The sequence below is a fragment of the Ochotona princeps genome, chromosome 6 (genome assembly GCF_030435755.1).
Source record: "Ochotona princeps isolate mOchPri1 chromosome 6, mOchPri1.hap1, whole genome shotgun sequence".
In the NCBI taxonomy this organism is placed as follows: Eukaryota; Metazoa; Chordata; class Mammalia; order Lagomorpha; family Ochotonidae; genus Ochotona; species Ochotona princeps.
In genome coordinates this window covers 64754559-64780199 of record NC_080837.1, presented here as the reverse complement: position 1 = coordinate 64780199, position 25641 = coordinate 64754559, and the positions used below count along the sequence as shown (strand labels likewise).

Sequence of the window (25641 nt, the reverse complement as noted above, 5' to 3'; positions counted from 1 at the left end):
CCCAGTTAGGCAATTAATGTTGAGTCTAACTTTGCAAAACCTTTCTAAGTACTCAACTTTAATGCATCTGTAAAAAAAAAAAACCCACAAATACCAGTAGCTCTAAATATTGGTATTCTATTACTGTGTATGACCTCAATGATGGGAAAAATATTTTTATTAATCTATAATAAAATAAGTGGACTGTGTAGGGACCCTTTTTTTGTTTGTTTGTAGTTAAAATGAATGTTAACAGTAGAATTTTGGAACTTCTGATTCATGATTTTTACTTTAATTATTTCAAAATTATGTGTTTTCAATTTGTCCAAAAAAACAAAGACTTTCGGTTTGAGCTGGTAATTGAAAATGGTAATTTTAATGCATTTTTACCAGCAGGCCTTTCATCTGCTGCATTTCTATTCCTACATTTTATTTTACTGCTAATATGTGGTTGGCTGTTTTGTGCTGGGATGGTTAGGTTCAGGAAATCTGTGGCAACACAATATGCAGTTGAACAACTTGACATGATATGAGACAAAGAGAACAGGACTCGGGGGAGCAGGGTTATCAATGATGGTATCAAAATCCTTGTTTATTTTTAAGTACTTTGAAATAATATAAAATTGACCCACTGATTGCAATCTTATAATTATATAATAGCTAAGTTTAATTTGTAATGATTGGTAGTAGATAGTGTCTATTTAATAAATTCTGATGAAATTTGAAATATTTCAAATGTCTTTATTTTTCAAGAAATAACTGTAGTAAAGGGATTTTTTTCCATGAGCTTTTCTTATTTTGTGACTCAACGCTGTTGGCGTTCACCTTCTTGGTCTCACTGGGTTCAGAAATGTGAAAGAGTTTTATCTTAGAGTGTTCAGATTAAACAACATTCATGTAACCTTTATGTAGCCTTCCTAGCTTTATTAAACTTGTCCATTTGGTATATTTCTAAACCTTTCACCTGCACATATATTTATATAATCTTGAGAGCTTCACGAACTCCTTACAAGTGGCTTATTTCTCACCCTGTTAGACAGAAAAAAATGATTTTCCAAGCTTCATGATATAATAGTTCATTCACCTTTTCCTCTTGAGGGCTCTTGGTGAGTAACTTTTCTGTTCTCTGTTATCTTTCTCTTTATTTTTGTTTTCTTTTGATGATCTGTAGTAAGAATTATTCAGAGACTTCAAATAGCAAGCACTACATTTTCCTTATCAGAGATGTATATGGACAAAATATTTGCATCCTTGGAAATTAGATATTTTTATGATATTGAAATCAGTCACAGCTAGATATAAGCAAATCTCATGCACGAGTACCAGGGTACCTGTTCTGGCTCTGGTTCTGATCCAGTTTCCTTCTGATGCACACCCTGGAGGCAACAAGTGATGGCTCGAGTCCCCGGCATTCATGCAGTGAAGCTGGATGGATGGATGGCTGTTCCTGTCTCTTTGCCTTTAAAATAAATGACATGTTTAAAACAAACAGTAAAAGGAAACCAGTTGCTATATGGTACAGGGCAAAAAGTGGAAGACTCAGGCTGGTGAATTCCTGTAAGCCTGAACGTGGCGTCAGTTTGACAAAGGGTTTATGGCACCATGCATAGTCACTGGATATTCCATAAGTGGAGCTTTTCTAGATTTCATGTCTACTGGTAATATCTTCATTCCCTGAGCAGTAGTCTCCATGGGTTCCAGGCATGGGGTTGATGGGCGCCTTAGAACCCTGGTGTTGCGGTTAATTCTGTGCTTCAGAGATTTATGTAATTTTCACTGGCTTTCCTTCACAATTTGTAAAAAATTTTGAATCCTGTGAGATTTAAATAATATTTAAGTATATCAAGCAAACTTTCAGTCCTTCAAAAGTGTTCATTGAAAGTAATAGAAATGTTTGGGTCAAATGCAGTGGTTCGATTAGTTAATCTTCCCCTCGATTGCTGGGGTCCCAAATGTGCAACAGTGTACAATATGGGTGCTGCATTTCCTTCCAGATCCCTGTTTGTGGCCTGGGAAAGCAGTGAAAGATAGCCTGAAGCCTTGGGACCCTGCACTCACATAGGATAGCCAGAAGATGCTCCTGTGTCCTGGCCCCTGGTTTCACCTCCAGCCATTGTGCTCATTTGAGGAGTGAACCAACAGAAAATGTATCTCTCTGTCTCTCCTTTGCACTGTGGGTCTGCCTTTCCAATAGAAATAAAGAAAAAAAAATGGAAAAATTTGAGACAAGGAAAAGTGCCTTTGCAAAAACTGTTAATCGTTTTACTAGCTCATCATTACTGGAAGCCTTCTTAAAAACTTGACAGAAATCTTCACAGATTTGTGATATTTTCCAGCCCTTGTGAACCAGTGACAACTTTGGTTAAGAGCCTGGTCACTGGCTTGGAAGTGAAGTGAAATGACAGATTTAATTTTCTTTTAGAAACATCAAGGTATGTGGAATTGACTGCCTGCAACAACCAGGCCTGGATTCAGCTAGAGCCAGGAGCCAGGAGCCAGAAGCCAGGAGCCAGGAATGCATTCCAGGTTTCCTACCTGAGAGACAATGACTAAATTACTTTGTCACTTGTTACCTCCCAGAGACTGGCATTGGTACGAGGAAGGAGTTGGGAGTCAGAGCTGGAAATCAGGCACTTTGATGTGAGATTTTAACATATTAATTATTATTAATTGGCTTCTTGACGTTTGGACCAAGTGAAAGTCCTAGCTGCATTTTTTTATTTTTAATGTTACAAATAAAATATCAGCATTTTTTTCTAGTAAGCTCAATAAAAGTACTTCTCTTTTATAAGAAATTTATGATACATACATAGAAGTTAAGAAACTTAAGTTCTTGTACTTGCTCTAAATTTTATTGTCACATTAATAATAAAGGGCAGCTTTGTGTTAAAGAAACAAAGAATTTCCTTAGACTAATCTCTTTCTTAAACACAAAAAACCCATGAATTTTCACATTCATATTAAGCTAAAGAAATTTCTGCTAAAATACTCAACTTTAGTTTTTTTTGCCATCAAATTAAACATTAAATACTTACAACTGGTAAGAAATAATTTCTCAAATTGAATTAAGCAAGATATACTGATTTAGCAAAAAGCAAGTTTAATGAAAATAAATACCTGATCTCACAAGTCAAAATTAATTTAAAATTCACAATTAAATGATCAAATCCTTCTTCCACAACATTCCATGAAAGCCACAACATTTATTTAATATGAAGCAGTATATTAGTTTCAATTCCCAAGAAAGTTTTATTACTTTTTTTTTCAAAGATTTACTTATCTACTTGAAGAGAGAGAGAGAAGGAAAGACAGACAGATGTTCTGTCCATTGGTTCAATGCCCAGATGGCTGCAGTGGCTAAGTCTGTGCAAAACTTGGAGGCAAGAACCAGCAGCTTTCTTCCAGGTCTTAATGTGGGTGGTAGGGTCCCAAACATAGAGCCATCTTTCCTCTAATTTTCTCAAGACATTAACTGAGAATTGGGTAAAACGTGGGATAGGCTATACCCCAGCCAGTGCAAATATGGGTTGCTGATGTCAGTAATGGCTTTACTATTTCACCACAATACCAGTCCCTCAAGAAAAACTGAATTTGTACAGTATTTATTCAACTTTGGCTCTTAACAAAACTGGGTAACTCAGCATTCTGCCCCGTCCCACAATGTGATATTGCTTAGATTGGGATCTGAGCATCCAAGTGTAGCCAAGTTGGTTCTAATGGCCACTGTTTGGAGATCTGCTAGAGTAGGAAAGGATGTAATAAACAGAACCATAGTAAACAGAAACTATTTTATTTTAAACTTTCCTTTGCTGTTCCAGAACCTTTATACAAAATATTTATCATCATGTAATTGTCTACTATCTCTCTTTAATTTAAGAAACAGCATTTTTACTCATATAATTTTAGAAGTTTGATTTTGCTTTGTACTAAGAATTCTAAATTTGGAATTAGGAATTCCAAACACTTCATTTTAACGTTGATGCTGACAAATGTGAAGGTACTCAGAAGAATCATACTGCAAAGGGCAGAGTCTAAAGATGACGTCCAAGTGATTTAAGAAACTGCATTTTCTGCTCAAAAATGAAAAAAAAAATACACACACACATGTATGTGAAGTTGGTTTAATTGCATTTTCCCAATATCCCAGCTGGTAATTTTATTTTCAACAAGACATTAGGTTGATTTTATACTTTAGTGCAAGAGGGTTCATATTTAATAGTATTTTGCACGAGTATTTTTCTATAAAAATCCATTTGTAGTTTCAAGAAGCAGGGGTACACTTGGCACCGATTCTGTCTATTAAAATATGTTTGTTTTTCTCTCATTCTGAATGAGATGTTTATTTTTGGCTGGACTTAGTTTCTGTGCTGAAATATTTTAGTGGGTGTGTGTGTAAATCTCCAAGTTCTTCCGAGTAAGACACAATGAGGTTACGAAGTTGGAGGGCACTGTATTTTACAGAAACCCCTACCTTCTGACACTAACTGAAAGAGTTTCCTCATTAGTTTATAGAACCACTTTTGGGTTTCATATTTCCTTAGAGTAACCTACAGAATTCATCCACGAGTTCTGTGTTTAAAACTATAGCAATTGAAGGGACAAGATGCAGATTAAAATCAGTTAACAAAAGAGAAATGTAAAATAGAAACATAGAATATATTTCCTTTCCAGAATTGATTTGTGACATCATAACAGAATATTAATGCATGATTTATGTTGATGGATTTTATTGGATCTTAGTTGTGTGGGCATGCTTGATTGCTCACATAGTAGAATAAAGTTTCCTGGGCAACTATATGGCATGACCTGAACTCTTCCCTGTTAAATCATTTGGCTGTTATTTCTATTTGACAACTCCCAGCAAAACTGCATCCTTGGTCTTTCTACCATTTTTACACCTCAACCTGACTTTTGGATGTGGCCAGCTACCTCTGAAAGTAGAAAGATACTTCTAGATTATGTCCTGGTATCGACAATGAACGCAACAGCTCTGTTTAGGAAAGGCTAACTATTTATTATACATTTTGAAAAGATTTATTCATTTAATTTTATTTGAAAGGCAGATTTACCGAGAGGAGAAGAGACAGCTAGAGATCATCCATCCACTGGTTCACTCCCCAAAGCGCCGCCTATGGCCAGAGCTGGGCCAATCTGAAGCCAGGGCCAGAATTTTATGCTGCTTTCCTTGGCTATAAGAAGAAAACTGGACTGGATGTGGAGCAGCCGGGGTATGAGCTGATGTCCATTAGGGATGTTGGCATCACTGGTGGAGGATTTAGCTTACTATGCCACTATGCCAGGCTTGATTACGCAGTCTTTTGAAACAGAATAGTGAAGAGCTTGGATGAATTACTTGGAAAGATGGTCAACATGAATCATAAAAGAATAGCATAAAAATATGCAATGTGTTTTAGACCATGTATGTTAAATTTACACTATAGTCAAAGATTAAATGTCTCTACTAAATAAAAAGCTCAACAAATAAAACGCAAAAAGACAGTAATCACACAGGAAAGTAAACAAGAGCTGTGAACAATGACAAAACTGTTATCAGTTATACAGGATTTAGAGTTAGTTTTTCAACATCAACTATTAAGAATCAAATAGTGTAGGAACCTTAAGGAAATACAATGTTGTTAGGAGAGTAAATGGTTTCCAGGCATTTTAAAGAATAGTTTTACCTATTTATACATAATAAAGAGAATATATGCTTTAATAAACAATGGTATTTTATTAAAAGAACGTATGTCTTTCTCCTAGAGTAATATAACATCATTACCGCTTCCTAATTACCTGTTAATGTCTTTATTTATCAGAAAAGGCATTTCTAGTGAGTGAGAAGAAAAGTATTTTTAGGTATTTACAAACAAGATTGGATATTAACAATGACTGGGGAAAGAGGTGGGAGTTGTTTTCATTTCAGCTTCTTTCCCCTTGCCAGTATTCGATGAGGTTCGGTCAAGGCATGTTGCTGAGCCATTATTCAATTGCTTGTGTTGCTCAGGAACCCTCAGGATCATCACTGAAGCTATGTTGGCCTCACAATTCATTTTCTAGGGCTGAGCATGAAACTTATTTTCTCTGCACATCAAAAATGAATATAATGTGCATATCTAGGCTTCTCGTGTCAGAGCTCTTAGCGATGTGCAAGTTTATGATTCCTGAAGCACCCAGGTTTCTGTCAAACCGCTATGAAAAATATACTGCTGAATGTTTGGATGATGTGACAAAACACCCAAGGCTGAAAAAAATATACAAATAACAATTACTGTCGTGTTGTATATTTGAATGGTGCAAATTCGAATATAAATCATTGGTGCAGGCTGCTGCAATCCATAAATCACCAGTGGATTTTTCCACAGTATTTCATTTCAGCAAACACTGAGTTTCAAATAATTTTTACTTTATGGGGCTAAGAAAACAATGAAAAATTTGCTGAAAACATGCCTCATTAATCACTTAACTATGAAATAACCTTGGACTTCTAATAATTTTGGTAGGATTTTATCCAGGTTTTCATTTTTTTTTTTTTAGTAAAAATGCAAGAATTACTCTCCCAGTGAATATTCTAATAATTTTTGTTTCTAAATTTTTCCTGCATGTATATAGCAGGGCTGTTATTCTCATTTTTCTTCTATGACATGTGGTTTCACATCAAGGATGTGAATTATGTGGGACCTCCTTGACTGCCGTCACTGGAGGCAGTTGCATTGTGATGATGTCTACCTCAACTGTTCATAGCATCTGTTAGCTTTGCTCTTTTGACAGCAAGATTATGTTTACAACTAGCTTATCTCAGCAAACCACGAATTAAAACAAATTATTTTATTCTTACTGAAATACAACTATGAATTTTCCTGAATCCATGACAAAATCCAGACTACAAACAAGGGTATTTGAGGTACAATCAATCATTAGTTGAGAATAAAAAATTTTCTTATTTTTATTTACAAGGCAGATTTATAATATAAGTTGAGACACAGAGAAATCTTCCATCTGCTGGTTCACTCCCTAAGTGGTTGTAATAGCCAGAGCTGAGCTGATCTGAAGCCAGGAGTTTCAAGTTTTTACCAAGTCCTCCATGTGGGAGCGGGAACCAAGGTCATGCACCAAGGTCATGCTGTCTCAGCCCATAAGCTGGATGGTAACTGGAGCAACCAGGACTTAAACCAGCAGTGCCATAGGCATAGAAATACCCTACCCCACCACCATGTTGGCCACTCAACAAAAATCTTGCTAAGGATTCTGTTTTCACAGATAGTGACCTGGAAAATTTCAGAGTGAAGAGTGGACAAAGATATTTGACGGTTTATTTGATATTTTGAGATTATTGTGAAGCATCATTGCATTCACTATTTTATTTTTCTTGCAAGCAAAATGAAAAGTAATCCTTCGTCTCGTTGGTTGGAGGAATTTCACATTTTTCCCTAGAATTATTCAGTCTGAGGGGAAAAATGACTATTGATGTAAATCATATTTAGAATATCCTCATAAACGTCACTATTTTTTCAGAAATATTTGAATGTGCAATTTAGTAGATATAAAATTTCCAAATAAATATTTAAGTTGTAGTTTTCTGCTTTATTCATGTGGTATTAGGAAATATGATATTAGGAACTGTTAAGCTAAAATATTAAGTGATGGGTGAAAATGCTCTTTGACAAGTAGTCACCTTGATAAACACAATGCATACGTCTGTACCTAACCCAAAATTTATAATATCTTATATTTAATGAATATTTAAATAATCTCCAGGAGATGACCTTTCTGTAGCTGCAGATGACTTTATATTCTGAATCCTGAGGTACCTCTTCAAATAGTGGCATTTTACAGTACGTTAGGTAGAAATATGGAAGGATAGAACAGGAAATATGTTAATAAGAATTTTAAATATGGCTGACTTTTAACCCCAATAAGAAAAGTTAAAAGCAGTAGTACTTATTATTTCATATTGAATAGTCAGATGGTAGAAAAAAAATCACTAAGAATATAGCTTCATTCAGGTTGTATGCTGTGTTACCTGCAATCCTAATCTAACCCTTTCTGGAAATATTCTCTTGTTCTTGTATTTTCTAGGCTTGTTTTTGCATGTCAGTGGGTACATATGTGTTTTGTTCCTTCTCATAATTTCTTTACTTCATTAGGTTATTAACTGTTTCATTCAACAAAATAAAATTTAAGTTATCCCAAATAAAATCTATTTTATTTATCTGTATTGCATACCCTACACAGAAATTATTCTTAATCTTAAGTTTTACATTTTCTTCATGACATATCATTTCAAAGCCAACTTTTTTCAATGTTTTTCATGTTCAACCTGGGAGAAGCTGAAACAAAGGGGTAGTTGACATTTTGGATAATTTTCATTAGCAAATATTGGTAGCTATTTTTTCTTGCTATTTGTATGTTTTTACAGTACTTTGCAGCATTTTACTTGGTAAATCAGTTTCCAAGAAATTTGAATCTACAATTTTATACAACTAAATATTACTATGAAAATTTTATATCTAATAATTTACTCAAGGTATTGGTTAAGTACTCAAATCAGCATAGCTAAAACATTTGAAAATATTCCTCCTCTCATTGAATTTATATTCTAATAAGCAGATTTCTAAGAAATCATGCTCTTTGGAACCTTATGACAGCTTGAATAGTAAGAGATTCTATTAAGCACTTAGCATATATGATCTCAATTTCTATGAAATAAAAGTCTGAGTTAAGCACAACTATGATTTTTTATTTTCCAAATCTACAAATCAGTTCTCAAATGAAATGTATTTCATCAATTTCCAGGCTACCTGTCTAGCAAATGGTAAAGTCTGTATTTGAAATTGGGAACTCAGTATCACTATGTTATTTGGAGAACTGGTGTTTATAACAGTTGTCTTACCTAAAACAAAGTCTTTTTTTTAATATACAAAACTTGGAGATGTATTCTTAGTTTTGTAATATAGATAAATATTGGGAAAGGCATAACAGGGATTTTGTTTCAATAATGTTAAGCTGCTAGACCCATGATGTTCAAGTTTCTTCAGAATCTCAAAATTCAATAATCTTAGAAAAATTCTATGATCTTCTTGGAGGTTGTGTTGCCCATTTTCTGTACCACTTGATGTGTGACTAATCACCCTGGAACATGTATGCATGCCTTTGAGTTGACATACTTAATAAAAAATAGTATAAATGCAAGTTATTTTGGAAGAGGAAGTAATCTGTTATTTCATGGCAACTGTCTTCTCCAGTTGGCACAGCTACTTGGGAGTTTACTGAATGTGGTTTGAGAAGCTATTGTCAACAAAAGGTACAAACTGATCTTACATGTTCTCTCTCTTACCATAGTACCAACATGTGCTAACATTAGCCAGGATGAAAAGATAGTCACATATTATCACTTGCCACTAATAAAAATAAATGAGCTATCTGCCTTGCATTTATATTTACTAATGTTCAGCTTCCAAAAAGAAATCACATACTCCAGGAATGCCTATTTTATTGCAATCACAAGTGCAGTTTTAGTTCACTGCAACTGTCCTGTGCTGCTGTATTTTGGGGAAGTTTCATTTGTCTTTTACTTTTCTGCAAGTCTTAATTCCTAGAAAAGTACCAAGCCGGAACAGATGGTAATGGAATTGGGACAGGCTACCAAGACACAGAAAGTGAAAATTGTAATACCTTTACAACTCAAAGAGTTGTTGTGTGGACAGACTCAAAGAAAACTGGAAATCTGGTAATGAATTACAAGTGTGTTTATGAATAATATTGGAATAATTAAAATTAGTGGTTTTTGACTTGGGCTTTTTTCTTAAGTGTAAACTTAAGAAGTAATCATAAATTTCAGATTGTGCCTTGGGCATGTTTTATGTAAAATGGGGAGTTGAGTTCATCTAGCAGGTTAGTAGTCACATATAATATGCAGATTTTTGTAGTTTTGCTCCTACTCTGAGAACACAGACATTTTACTCATATACAGGACATTTTAAAACAAGCACTGATCACTTAAACTATAGTAGTATAACATTCTTAATCTTTGTTTTGACAAAGGTATAAAGCATTTACAAAACCATAATTTGCATCCACACTGAAAGCATACAGCATTTTCAACACATTCTTAGTTAAATTATAAATTATCAGTTACCCTGCTTGTTTTTATTTGTCTTTAGTATCTTATTAACATTAATCATAAATTATGGGATAATCAGCATGACTCTCATTATGAGTCTGAAAATATAATAATCAACCATAGAAGAGACTTAAGGAAAATAAAAACCCCTTCTCTCATTTTCCTGCATTGGTATTGCTAACCAATACCATATAAAGAAGACATGTTTACCAAGACACGCATGGGAATGTGTTGCAAAAATTTGGAACATACTTTGTGTAAAATAATTTAATGAATAGTATTTGATACTGAAGTTCATCAGCTAATGTACATATTTTATAATGGCATTATTGTAAAATTTTCAGGATACATCTTACAGTTTACCTCTTAAGACTTATTTTGTCCCTTACCTCCTTATTTCTCCCTTCTTTTGGTGCTAATATTGCCTTTGTGCTTAAATTGTATATTGTAATGAGAGATTGGGAGTTGAGAACTATGAAGAGAAGAACAGCAAGTAAGAAGATAATTTGTAGATGAAGGTTGTAAATGAAAGAACAAGAAAGAGGGATACTTCTGGTACAATCAAAAAGTAAAGTAGGGTTTGTACACCTGAGGCAGTCAGGGGGTGGGTAGCTTCATGTGAGAAGTGCGTGATGTCCCGTTGGGATGGCCGAGTGCTTCACTGGGAGAGAGCTCTCTGATCTGCTCTCTGTTGTATTCCTCCCTGTCCTGTTTTTATGATCACAGACAAATCAGTGAAGCAGACATTAGGTATTAAGAAAAAATAATTTGTTCAAATGAGTGAGTTTATTTATTTGAAGTTGAGATCCTCAACTTACATCCTTTGAACCTTGGCGTCCATCTGATGCTGCGCAATTCTACGATAATTACTTGTAAATGTTTAGTTTTTCTCCCAGAATTCATTCTTGGACAATTATTATTTGTTCCCATTTATGATATCACAGCCTACTCAATTTTATGCTTTAAATTCTTGATGATTTCCTTTTTGGGATCTATAATGCTACATTGACAATATTTTGCATCTCATATATTCTCTCTAGTATACGCTGGGTCTTCTTTTCTTTCTAACAATGGTTTGGAATGATGTGAGAGTCTGCAGAAATTGTAAACAGACTATACTAGAATTAATATCCTGAGCTTCTTTACATGCTGATCTCCTCTTGTTACTTCTAAATGATGTTCTCTATACATTTTAAAAATGTTTAGTGTGTTACATTAACAATATGAATTTCAGTGGTTTTCATGCCTCGCTCATCATTTAATGTCATCTGTATCTCACATAATTGGCATAGAAGTCTACAGTAAATTACAAGACATTTGCACACCTGTTTCCCAGTCTGTTGCTTCTCTAGCGCCCGTGTACTCACCTCTGCCTAATTAGAGACTGTAATTTATCAGTAAGTGTATAAAAGTGTTATTGTATTGTTACATTTTTGAGACCCTATTAGTGTTTTTTTGTGTTTGAGCTTCTCTTAATCTGTGTTGTCGAACATACAGTAACAACTCATTCAGTGTTGTTGTCATTCATTTTTGTGGATTATCAGACAAGTACTCCTCCAACATTTTTTTTGTGATTCTTATGCTTTAACAATTGTTAGATAGACTAGCTCTTTAGAAACAACATTGTTTTCAAATCACCAAAAAATACTAATTCTTAGCTTGTCAGTACAGTGCCTACCATACTGTTATATCTATAATCTGGAACACCCAAAATATAGGTCTGAGGCCCACCTACTCAGAGAGAGCATCTACTGAAAGCCCCCAGCTTCCAATCAAAGATTAGCTCTTGTAGACATCATGAATGAATACAAATGGTGATATTTTTATTTTGGACATTTTCTATGTCAAATTCTTTGGCATGTCAGGGTAAAAATCTAGAAATAAAAGACTCAGGACTTTTTCACTTGACCAGCTTTGATCCCAAAGAGTCCCATGGTGTATAGCAGGGTTTGTATCACACCAAAGAGAATTTCATTTGAAAATAAGTCCTCGCAAAGCATTTCTTAAAATGAAGTCATGTGCACATTCCATGTCAGGTGTCTTAGTGTTTCATTAGAGCTAAGTCAAGACGAAGTGGCCACAACCATCCACTCGAACATTCATTACTCACACCATTGGGGCAGAATAGTGTGTGTCATTATAGTTTGAAATCAAACTGGGGACACTTTCAATAAATATGAACAATTACTTTGAGCTTCTTATGGTTCACTCAGAATGTTCTTAAAAATTAATAGGCATCTTAATGAAATATACATACACTTGGCAGCTTATGCTAAGACAAACAGAATAAGTTACTCATCCTGCTGATTTTAATAATTAAGTCAATCCTTGGCAATTAAACATGGCCTACTGGACATGCTTTGGGGCAAGATCCAACTGCCAGTGTGTTGATGGGACAGCTAGGGCTACATACTAAATACCTACTTGTGTCGTTTCAGTAGGTGATTTAGGTTGAACCTTAATTTCTTTAAGAAGTTTCTTTTTTGAAAAGTTCTTTGGTAGCCCGTTTAAGACAGATCCAGCAATGTTATTCATTAATTTAATCAACCTGTAGATGAGAATTGGAAAGAAGTTTCAACATACTATTTTCAAAGGAAGTGGTTGAAAGATATTGGGATCAGTGTTGACACATTCTCAGGCTGTCAGCCTTAAATATTGTTTCTCCATTTTATGTGGAAATTAATATTGAGCACAGCACCCCAGTGCTTATAATATTAAAAAGTGCCTTTCTCTCAAAAAGAATCCCTGAAGAGGCTTTGTTGATACAAATAACAGGCACAGATATGGAGGTAGCTGATAAAACTTCTTACATAAAGGGCTTCTGTATCCATTTGTGCATAATTGAGTTCTGTATTTGACATTGCTTCTGAATGCAGAACAATTGTTCTCTTTGTGCCATCTGCTGTTTCGTGTTTGTGCCAAGTGTCAGCACCATAGGTAAAGGCAGTGGTGTGTAAGTACTGTGGGATACTGGCACTCACTTTGAATCTGACATTCCAGCAAGCCTCATCAGGCTGTCAAGAATAACAAAATAACTGACACTTTATGGAAAGCAAATCTATTACTCAGAATGGTTATTTCCTGACAGATCACACTTACGGAGTAATTTATGAAACTTAAGAAGGCTTGAAACCTTTTTTTTTTTTATAAAAAGTATTGCAATTGCAGAACTCTAATGACTTCTAGTAAGATGTTAACGCAATAGGATAATTGATGATTATTTCATCTTTTATTTCCTTTGCTTGTATTACTCATGAGCAGTGTAAGTATTTATGACAGCTTTAGATACTCAGCACACTGAAATCTAGCTCATTAGTTTATAGTTAAATAAGTTAAAAGCTGGCTAAATTGTCCGGATAGGGGCTATGTTCCATTGCTTAAATTGGGTAGCACGTATTTTCACTGTGGGCTGGAGTCTTTCTGACTAAGCAATACATTGGTTATCAGCACATGTTCTTTGGGGGAACAATCGGGTAAGCTTAGGGTAAGTGTACAATAAAATTACCCCTGTTCCCGAAATCTAGTGCTTTTACCATGTTATAAATCACTATGATATATGATCACAAACATTGAAATGAAGTAAAACTGGAGCAGAAATTTAAAGTAATTAAGCATCCCCTGATATATAAAAACTGAAAGTTATGTTTACATAGGATGCATAATTCTCTACGGTCAGTTCATTTCTTTTCAACCAATTTCTGTTGATAAGGATATTAAAAAATCTTTGCTAGTTTGCTGAAACAAATTAATGGGAAATAATGTTGAGAAGTGAAATTTCTTCCTTGTCATGATAATATTTTAAAATTTTACTGATTTCTTTCAAATAACATTCAAAGTATTTTCATTTGAGTTTTGTAGTCATTCTGATGCAGTCACCTAAACCACTAGCGTAAGGAACAGGAGAGTTCTAGTTTCTTGTCTGTAACCCTCTTTTTCCAACTTCATAATTCTCCTCAGACATCCTAAGAGGGGAATAATGAATGTGAAAATAAAATATAATACATATTTAAGTAACAATTTCCAGTTAAAATAATGTCTTTAGGGAAATTCAGCAAATGCCTCCTTAGAGATTTCAGGATTCATTATAATTTACTGTGCTGTTATTAAGCTCAAGTTTTGCCAGTACTAGAATTACATAGATGTTCACCATGAGACGGAAGAATGGAAATTTGAATCATGTATGCATTTTCTTATTAAAAGGGATTTATAACATGAAGTAATCACTGGTTCTTCTGCATGTTGGCCAAAGGCCTTTGCATACACAATAATCTCAAACGCCAACCATTTTTAGGCAAAAATGAGAAAGAAAGCTTTAGGATTGATGAAACCATGGAAAATAAAATGATTTATATAAATTTCTTAAGAATATAAAAACTAAGTAAAAATAGAAATAATTGCTTCCCTAGAGAGAAATAATAGTTCCTACCTTATTTCCCTGTTGACAGTTTGAGGAGTTGGAAATTTTGTCAAGTACTCATTTGAAATATCAAGAAAACACATATCACAGTTTAATAAATTTTTTTATTAAAAAAAAGAAAACACATAGTGGGATAGATTTCTGTTTTTGTTCATATAAATAAAGAAAAAAGACTGATGATTTTGAGTGCTAGATGCTTCTATGCATATGAGTTGAAATGTTGACTTCTGTGTTGAGAAATAGGCTGCAGTGAAAGTATGTTAGTATGTTTAATAGAATAATAATATATCATATTTGTACTTAGTATATTAGTGACTTTAATTCTAAACACTTAAGTAAATTAATATCCAAGCTGGCTTTCTTAGTACTTACTATGAGATGAACTATTGGCTGAGGAAAAAAACTGGTAAAAACAATGTCATCATTTCCTTTCCAGTTCAAATGTCAAAGGACAAGAAATACAGTAATAGTGAAAAGTTACCAACTAATGTAACTAATCTCTTTCAAGGTCTGCAGTACAATAAAACTTGAGCTTAATGTCTCAGCCCACTGATACTAGTAAAGACAAGGCTGGCAACCAGGAGGATAACACAAGTTATCTACACAGTGCACGGGAAATTAAACAAATGAAATAAGATTTCTAATGTGTAGCATTTAATTTCTAAATATCCAGTGACACTTTGGGACATTCCATCTTTGGTAGGAATGTGCATGTGCCTAAATAGAATAATGCTTAAGTACTCACAAATGAATGATACCTGAATCTAGTATCATATATATTACCCAGTACCTGAATTTACTGAACATGTTATCCATTCATATGTCTGCCAATCGTTATTATCCATGTTTTTTTAACCACTTGTATAATTTGCTTTATAGAAATGTTCACCTTCTGTGGTCAGTCTTTCATGTCACTTGAAAGGTACAGAGAGAGAAAGAGATTCTTATTCACTAGTTCATTTGTTGAATGTTTGAAGTAGTTGACTAGACCAAGATAAACCTGGGGGAAAAGGAATTCATTCTTAGTCTCACGTGTAGGTGTCCGGAAAAAGGACTTGACTGTACCTGCTGGCTCCCAGGGTACACAGTACCTCTGGGAGTTGAAAGCTGGAGTGCAGCTGGGAATTACATCCAGACACTTCCATAGTGAGTGCAGGCATCCAAAGCACTGCCTGGACTCCTGCCATAATGACCCACCCCAGTCTATATCTTTGCATTAGCTGAAGCTCAGACTGCAGAACAGAAGTGCAGACCTGAAAAAACATGCTATGTTTAGATGATTCGGTCCCATCTACCTTCCACACTAAATGATACATTCCCGTAGTTTTCTTTGCCTCTTGCTCGCTAGAAGCTGCGAGTGTTTTAAATTGGATCCTGAAAACTTGGATCATTCTATGACATGATAACAATTTCTTCTCATGAAAGCTTGGAACCTTAGTACTCCATGACACTCATATGAAATACTAAACAATTTAATATATAGGTGAGCATATATACCTACATTTTCATAGGTGAACTGTATAATGGAGACTAGTATACCAGGAAATGAAGATATTCTGTGGTAGGCCTTTACTCCCAAATAAAAGGAAGACTTTCAATTAAGCAGTTAAATGTACCATAACAATATGATGCCGTTTCTCTTTCTTTGTCTATACCTACGTTGCTATGATGCACTTAAATAGAAGGGTTTTAAACTGGTAACTTACCAAAAGGCTATACTACTGTAATAATAAGAGGGAAAATGATGGGAGGAAAAAATAAAGAAGTACGCAGGAAAAGGGAAGAAAGGAATCCCAGTATGTACAAAAAAGATATCGGGGAAAATAATAATAACCATAAATGTTTTGAAACTTAAAAGGAAAATATATTTCTTCATTGACATAAATTTGTGCTGTTTTTCAAAAAAAAGTTATGAAGGATTTTTTAAAATCATGGATGACTACAAGATTTAGAATTTGAGCACCTACCTCTTTTACGATGGTAATGTTGAATACCAGCCCAAGCTCTTCTTATATTTATAGTAAATGCAAATGGATGTGAAAAATCTAGAGAATGTTGTAATTTGCAAACGTACCATTTAACATAAAAAATGTAAGTATCAAAATACTGAGTGTGGTTGGAGGTCCCAAAAATTACCTCTCTGTGTCATTCTTTGGGAAAACTTTAGCATGTTTTAATATGGATTCTGGAATATTTCCCTAAGATATTCAAATATAGCAATCAAACCCTTCAAGAGCAATGAAAATAGCTCTTCAAACCTCCAAACACTGAAACTTCAGATTTACTGCCAACTAATATAAAAGTGCACAACACGCTAAAAAGTGATTTGCTTCTTGTGTCATTACACTTACGTGAAATATCATGAAACTAAGCTGTCACTTTATTTGTTGATTGTTTGGAAGTATTTACCCAGCACAGGCACTAAAGGTCCAAGTATTTAATGTCAGCAGTGCAATATATGCAACTGTCTAAATCATTATCCATAGCCCCCACTCCACACAATTCTGTTTAATGTACTTCATGAATATTACAAAATATGCTAAATATTTCTTCTTAAATAATAATAAGTGAAGGCACCCCTTTGAAGCCTCATTAGAATGATGCATTGGTTTAAATATTTTCTGTGTGTGAGTGAGTGCTGCCCAAGAATATTTTTCATTGAAGTATTCATCTTCATTATGTTAAAAAAGTAAATTAGAAAGAATGTGGTCATCATCTTTGATATGACACAGTTGTACTAATTTGTCTTTTGATTGTATTTTATAATTTTGTTGTATAAATATGTAACATGAAGATAGACTTAATCACCAAGGAAAATAAAATATCTGCCAAGTAGAAAAATACCCCTTGAAAGAAATCATATTCTGTAAGAAAAACTGGAAAACTGTCTCATAGTTTTATATGAGGCGTATTTTAATAGGTACCACCAGAACTAAAACACGTATCTCCCTTTTTTTTTCCAAGATTAGACTTTGCAATTCTATTAGCAAGGTTCCATACATAATTATTCCTTTGAGTTTGCTCTGTTTTATTTGGCAAATTTTTATAGTTGTAGGAAAAAAAATTTTATGGAATGTTTTATTCCTGTTAAGTTTATTTCCAAAAAGTGTTCTGTATTATCACTGTACCTCCTTTGTAAAGTATGAATTTATTATCTCAAGTGCAGAATTAGGCATCTATTATAAATCAAATTCTATGACTTAAATAGAGCTGTTAGCATAAACTGGCTAGTTATAATTAATAATCAGGTATTAGATGTAACTTTTTCCCTTTTTATTCAAGTGAAGAGGACAGATTCCATGCAGCCATAGGTGGCAGTTGTAAAACCACTGCACTTCCATCCTCTTTCCCTCTTCCTCCCTCCCCTCTCTTTCATCAGCGTTAGTAAAAACATAATTTAAATTTACTCTGTATTCTCAGGCTGTTTAGTAGTCAAATATTAGCCTAATTGAAGCTATTATCAAATACCCAGCTAATTTTTAAGTAGATATACAGTCAAATAAAATAGTTGATTACTTATACTAAACATAGACAAATGTGTCTTCCTGTGTCTTTTTGTACTAAAAGCTGCCCATTCTTTTGAAAGGAAGAGAATATTAGAAATTTATCTATTTCTCATCTCATTTATTTCTATATAACATTTATACTATCCATCAAAAAGAGGCTTTAACCTGTAACCCATTTATACTAATAAATATATTTTTGAAGGACATTTTCAAAAAATCATCTTCTAATATCAAAACTTTAGTCAGTTTTTACTCTGAGAGCTTGATGATGCATACAACATATGGTTGTATTCACACCAGTGTTCTGTATCTTTTCCAAAATATAATATTCTGTGTTAAAAAAAGTACTCTTTTTAGACCTTCACAACTCCTCTTTAATCCTGTTGTGAGCTGTGTGTTTCTCTTGCAAGTGCTTCTGGTGAGCACATTGTCGCTTCCTTAATGTAAATCTAAATATAAAATGTGAGCTATTCTTCCAACTTCTGGAGAATTGGTTCTGTCATGGACATAATCTATATCTCCTAAATGATACTCATCTCCTATTTTATAAGTTCATCTTTCTGTCTAGAAAAGATAAATTAAATGGTTTCCCTGGTTTTTTTCCTTCTTTAAACCTGTCTTAAGTCAATCATTGAAGGAATTATTCTATTTATTTTCAGTTTTCTTTTAATCTAAATTGGTTGTAAAGCTGGAATTTTATGGCAAGTATAAATTTCCAAAACACAAAAATTATTGCATGGAATCATGGTCTATAGACTATAAAATTGCAATCTGTTATCTTCTGCGTATTGTAAATCAAACAGGAGCACAAGTAGATAGAGTAATTTCATTTGTTGAGAAAGTTACTCTGCTCTTAATGATCTGTTTCATGTAGAATTAATTTAAAAGCATGGTTTTCTGGTTACTAAGTTTCTGAAAGCATGGTTTGCTGTTCACTAAGTTTCTGAAATTCTGTCTACTTTAATGATGACAGGTGCTAAAAAGGGTTGCTGTAAAGGTGGAGTTTCTGGTAGTTATTCTGCTTCCCACTAAGAGCTTTATTTCCAATACATGTTGTTGCTACAAGTCAGTATCCAGCGTGTGTCGTTATTCTTGTTTTGAACAATGCTTCTGAGTTATGAAGAAAAACAAATTTCAAGATACTTTTTGAAGAAATAAGATGATTTTTGAGCTGACAATTTTACTGATAGGAATATGAGGTATAATTAGTTTTATCACCTTTCTGGACAACCTACTCAACCAGATGTGCAATTAGTTTTTCCTAAAACTGTCATTCCCTTGCTCATTAATTTCTCCCTTTTGCCTTGGGATGGCTCACTTCCATAATTTAACAGTAAGTTCTTTCAACTTTCATCAAACCTTTGATATAGCCTATTAGTCTTTATTTTGTCTGTACTTTAAACATGTTTAGCTGGAACGCTCTTTTCTGGTGTGTTATAAGCTGCCTAATTTTGAAACCCTCATTTTAGAATGGGGCTTTCTGCATCCTGTTCTTCATACACATCACTCAACCTCTCCCACTCCTCCCTTGCCCGTTTCCTCCAAAACCCTTGGCATTTCGCTTCAGGTGATCATGTATTTTCAGACTCCACATATGGGTAAGATCATGTGATCACTGTGTTGCTGTGCTGGGCCTCTTTCACCAAATATAATGGCTTCCAGTTCTAGCCATGCTGTGGCGCATGTCAAGATTTCATCCTTTAATGACTAATACTCCATTGTGGATATGTACCACATTTTCTTTATCCATGCATCAGTGGATTCATACTTAGATTGCTTAGTGCTGTGAGAAATGTTGGGGTGTAAAAAAGCTCTTTGACATGTGGACTTCATTTATCTTGTATGCATACCCAATAACGGGATTGCTGGGTCATGTATGGTAGATCTATTTTATGTCAACTGTACTTCCTCCTGTCTTATAATTTTGAAGACAAAGCTATTCACATAAAAAGTAAACAGAACATGTGAACTAATCTCTGATCCTCTTACTAAGAAAAAAAAATCAGTATATGTTTCTCAATAATATAGTCTGTACATGCATTTTGCCTTCCAAGTAAGTTAGACACACACATAGATGCACACATAGATGTCTCTGATACCAAGACTTAAAATAAATGCTAGAACTTTTCTCAGTTTGAGACACCTGCCAGGAAACTTATGTCAGTAGATTCAAGAAAGAAGAATATCAAAGCCATTATTAGTTCCGAGCATTTTATTCCACCTGAAATTTTTAATACATTTACAGCATTGCGTCTTTACCTTCACACACTTGATATTTTGAATGTACTTGTTTATGTTAATATGTAGATGACAAAATAAATTAATATAGAGAGAATGCCTAGCCCGTAAATTGCAGCTTGAATCTGGTTTGTAATCTATTAAACATTTGTTCTTTAACCTAGCAATTTAGTTGTAGTGCTTTTATGTGTTCCATAAAGCTACTTTTTGCTATTTTGTGTCTAAGTTGATTTCCTCTCATAACATTTTATTTCACTTTCACAATATTAAAAAGTTATAAGAAAATATGCTGCATAACTCTGATACCATGAAAAACTGACACCATTTCAGAATCTTGAGTTCTTTTTTAAATAGCTGGAGCTTTCTTCTTCATATTCAAAGTCTTCATGTCACATATTGCATCCTAACTGCCAAGATCAGTCCTTCTGGATAGAATGAGCCCACCATATAAGCAGGGTGCTTAAAAGAGAACCTTTCAGGAGAAATTTTCCATAGTCATACTGGATTGAACTACAGTGCATGTGTTCAGTCTCACGTTCTCTGGATTTTTTTGAAAATGAGATTTCTTTAAAGTTTAGGAACCACTCTGGAATACAATTAGTTCAGTTAGTCTTTTTAAACAGAACTAGTGAAATTGTAGGTGAAAGAAATAGTAATAATGATTAATTTACAAAAGCTTTCTAATTTAGTCCCAATTAAACTTTATGAAAATATGACATTTTTGAAGAATTTTAACACACCGATATCAGCTATACTTAAAAACCATTAATAATTGAATGTGCTAAATCTTCTAGGTGCAGAACAGTGTCACTATATTGAGAAGTAGTCCAAACTATTTCAATAATCACTTAGGTCAGATGTTTCAAAGTAGTTCTCACAGCAAGTTTTGTTCTAAGGATTTACTTATTTGTTTGAAAGATAAAGCAACAAAATTCGAGTGTCAGAGAGGAAGAGAGAGATGTCTTCTAGTCTCTAATTCTTACCTTCCCCTAAAATGGCAAGTTTGATATGGGCTGCACCAGGCTAAATGCAAGAGCCAGGAATGCCAGTCAGGCCTCCCATGCCTGTTACTGAGGCCCAGGTACTTGGAATATCTTTCAGTGCTTTCACAGGTACATTAACAGGGAGCCTGATTGGAAGTAGAGCAGCCAAGACTCAAGTGGATGCTGAGTTTACAAGGGACCCACTCCAAGAAAATTAAGTAAATTCTGCATTTTCGAATGTTTGGTGAAAATAATTGTTTTCATTTATACCACTTGCTACTTTGAAGAAATTCATAAGAAAATATTTGCACACACTTCCAGTTTTGTTACAGTAAAAATGAGAGCAAATGTGTATTTGCATATTTACATTTACTCTAAGGTCATTACAATTTCCCTGCATTAGCGTTTCATTCCGTGGGCTGTATCTTTGTTCCTATAATCACTCCAGATTCTTCTGCCTCTGAAATATTTACAGTTCAAAATGTTCTGTCACTTGGCTGTAGCAACCTTGGTTTCCAGATTCCTTGGCTGTGTCAGTGTGCTTGCTTTTCAAGTGCTCAGGCTGTTCTAGTGGTTCAATCCAATGAATTTCTTCCCTTACCAATTTCCTTCTGAATTTTTATATTTGCAGAATCAGCATTATCTTACACCTAGATTGTGTCTTGTCTGCTTTATTGTCCTGTCCTTTTTTTTTTTAGTATAAAGTTCATTATAATATCAAATACTATATGTTTGCGGAGTAAAAGGCTTGTATTTACGTTATCTTACTGTGTTAACAAACCAAACCACTGCGTAGGAGTAGGAGAGAGACATCTAATTGTTTAATAAGTCAAGATCTGTGTAGTTATTGCCTGGGTAGGAGTGAAGTGGAATTAAACCCGGTCTGCACATTGCCAGCTCCAAAGGATTGCAAGAAAATTGCCATTTTAACCTGAGCCCAGTGTTGCTGATAGAGGAGGAGTCTTTGCATGAAATGTACAACCACAAACTCAGCCTCTACATGGAATTTTGTTTTAAAAATTAGTAATTATTTTTTATTGATGATTTTTACATAGTTGATTAAGGCGATAATGGTCAAGGGCTACAGGAAGGTGGGAGAGATCACCATTGCCACATTTTCTTTTTTTTTTTCCTTCCAGTATGTGGGGGTAGGGGAGGAACAAGGAGAGAAGCCACACCCAGCCTCCCAAATGCCTCTGCACCTGGGGATGGAAGACAGCCACCTGAAACTACCCAGGGTCCCTGATGTGGGGCATCCTCTGAGCGTCCTGCTCCTGAGGCTTCAGTAGTTTAGCAGTTCTGAATTACTGCCAATCTCGCCACTCCAAGCACAATGAAATCTCTCCAGAATCCACTGGTTGACACAGTCCACCTTAGAATCTGCGTTTGCCGAGATATTCACTGCCAGCAGTAGGCTGCGGTAGTTGATCGATTTGTTCTGTCTTCCATCCTCTGTTGTGGTACCCGGTGTCCTCTGCAAGCTCCAATGTACTGTCATATCCTCACATGGACTTTTAACTTAAATTCATGCTGTGATATTTTTCACATATACCTCAGTCTCTCAAATTGTGTCATAATTCTAGACTAGTGATAGTAACGTTGCCCTGGGCACAAATATTCCTTAAAAGAGTAAACTAAAATTCCAAGCTTTGGAGTATTTAATAAATATTGTTTAAATATTTGTGAGCAGCACAGAATCAAAGTGACTAAGAACATACAAAAATGACGTACATGGAGAATAAATGGTAGAATACCACCCTCAAAACTTGAATAGGGATCATGAGACAAAGTAAATTAAATGCATTGCTTAAAGGAATTAAAGAGCAATATTGGCGACGTTTCCAGATCTTTGGAAAGTCATGCAGACTAATATAGATATACAAAAGAACTCTATGGAGAATTTATGTTAAAGTCTGTGACCAGCATGTTAAAAATCATGTTGAAAGAATTAATTGTATAACTGAGTACAAAACAACAAATCACAGAAACTTTGTTAGGCAGATAACAGTATGTGGGAGAAGGAAAATGATTATCAAATGAAGAAAGAAATAGTAGTGGGATTTGAAGAGCTAGTGATGAGAAGTTTGCAGTTTCCACTGATGAAGACAATTAAACGGAAGTCAACAGATTTTAAATCACAGATCTTTAGCAAATTGAATCTATACTGAAGAGCAGCACATTGAATCCGTAGAATGTCAAAGACAAAGAGATTTTGAAAGTGGCTAGAGGAAAAAGAGATACGCGCTTTAAAGTGTGAGTCTTTGAGTTAACTTCCATAGAGCAACCACGGCCATATGACAAGAGTGGAATTTAATGTACAATATCTATATCAAGAAAACAGCTGGCAGTAACTGCTGATCTGTAGTCCTACAGAGATGGAAAGGAACCTTTGGTACTATATTTAAAATATGCTTTAACAAAATCAAGGTCAGCAAGTTAGCAAAATGTGTGATAGAAAGTTCAGATACAAGGGAAGTGATCACAGGTAGAAGACCCATAATGAAAGAGATAGTAAAAGGCAAAAAAACAAGCCATATGCCTGGGTAAATTTAATAATTGTATTGTTACAAGATTATTTGAAGGCATAATATATTTAGAAAAAAAACAAGAGATAATTACATTCATGACTCAATACCACATGTTAGAATAAAAAGAACCAAATGCCCTTAGGTAATTGTGTTTTTCCAGAAGGGTAGTAAGTATGTTAATTCATATTTTTAATAACTCAAGTGTGCATGTTACAAACTTCAGGATAATCAAAATAATAAAGCAGAAAAATTACCAGCAAGTAGCAAATATCAAAGGATTGCAATAATAATGTAACTCATCAAACACAAGAAGGCAATAGCAAAAAAAAAAAAAAAAAAGGAAAGCAAATAGAAGGTATAAAATGAAATGTTGGTACACAACTATGTTAGCACTCACAGGGAATGAGAGTGGATAAAGTGATAGGCGCCCTGAATAAAATGGTCATTGCTCTGTTTCTCCAGGGCCTGTGTTTACAAAAATAACTCCATATAATAATCAGGCTAACCCTGGGCTGTTTTCAAGAAGCACCCCTTACCTGCTCTCTCCTGTATTTTCTCCAGATCCCCCTGCGGTGGAACCCACATTCCTGGAGATCCGGCAAGGACAGGACCGAAGTGTCACAATGAGTTGCAGGGTACTGCGAGCCTATCCAATACGGGTGCTGACCTACGAGTGGCGCCTGGGCAATAAGTTACTGCGGACCGGTCAGTTTGACTCTCAAGAATATACCGAGTACCCAGTGAAGAGTCTTTCCAACGAGAACTATGGGGTTTATAACTGCAGCATCATCAACGAAGCTGGAGCCGGGAGATGCAGCTTTCTTGTCACAGGTAAGAGTCTTGCTGTTTTATATCTTGCCGTTTCCTATTTTACTATTACTGTTTTAGACCAAGAGATTTCTGGTCTACATCAATACGAACATAAAAGCATTTCATAAGTCCATGGAGCAGATCCACTCTGCAGACTAAAGTTTCTGCTCATTTAGTTTCAAATCGAGTCCATTTTAATAATTAAAATAATACATGTATCTGTAGAACTGAATGGAAACGTATTTGGTTTCAAGTGGGGTAAGTATGAGGTTGGTTATTTCATTCCAGGAATAAAGTGACAAATTGCGATGTTAAGAAATATTAATATTTGTTTCTTCTGTAAGTCAAAAATCATGGAGATATGCGTAGTTGTTTTCTTAATAGCAGGGTGAGTTAACTATTTACTTCATGGAGTTTTTTCTCAATGTTCAATGACTTTCCATTTTGTTCTTTGCCTGTCATGTTTAAAACATCGCAAGGGAAAGCACTACACGAGGGATGGGCATTCAGCTTAGTGCTAAGGACATCATTTGAGATGTACACATTTTGTTTCTGTTAATATTCACCTTGGGAAGCAACGGGTAATGGCTCCAGTGGCTCAAGTGCAGCAGCCTGGACTTGAACCAGCACCCAGTGAGATGCAAGCACTGCAGACAGGGGTTTAGCATGCTATGTTGCGGCTCCTGCACATATTTTATGACTTATATACTAAAGTAAATCTGTACTCTTTTTGAAAGAGTTCAGGCATATAGGGAAACACTTCTTTTCTTTGTTATTTTATGCAGGGAATAATTCCTTGTAATAGTTGTAGTATTTATACCAATAAGAGGGAAAAAACTTCCATATTATATATTCTCTGAAAAACAGTAATAAAAAATTAGCAAAAGGTTCCAGACTGAAAACTGGATGGTTAATATTACTTAGTGATAAATTCTTACTGCTAAGGAACTCTACATATGAAGTTACTTAAGTTATTTTGCTTCCTAAAAAAATGTTAGGTAAATGAAAATAACCGAAAAACCCAAAACATAAAAATGTCCTTTTTTTTTTTTATGATTCT

General features: G+C 34.6%; 1 protein-coding gene across 1 annotated transcript in view; it reads left to right on the top strand.

The window, feature by feature from the left end:
• MDGA2 (MAM domain containing glycosylphosphatidylinositol anchor 2) overlaps positions 1–25641 on the top strand; it is a 687915-nt gene that overhangs the window by 570982 nt on the left and 91292 nt on the right. The window contains exon 9 of the mRNA XM_058666386.1: positions 24333–24602. Within this exon, the coding sequence (XP_058522369.1) occupies positions 24333–24602 (270 nt within the window). The remainder of the gene's footprint in view (positions 1–24332; positions 24603–25641) is intronic.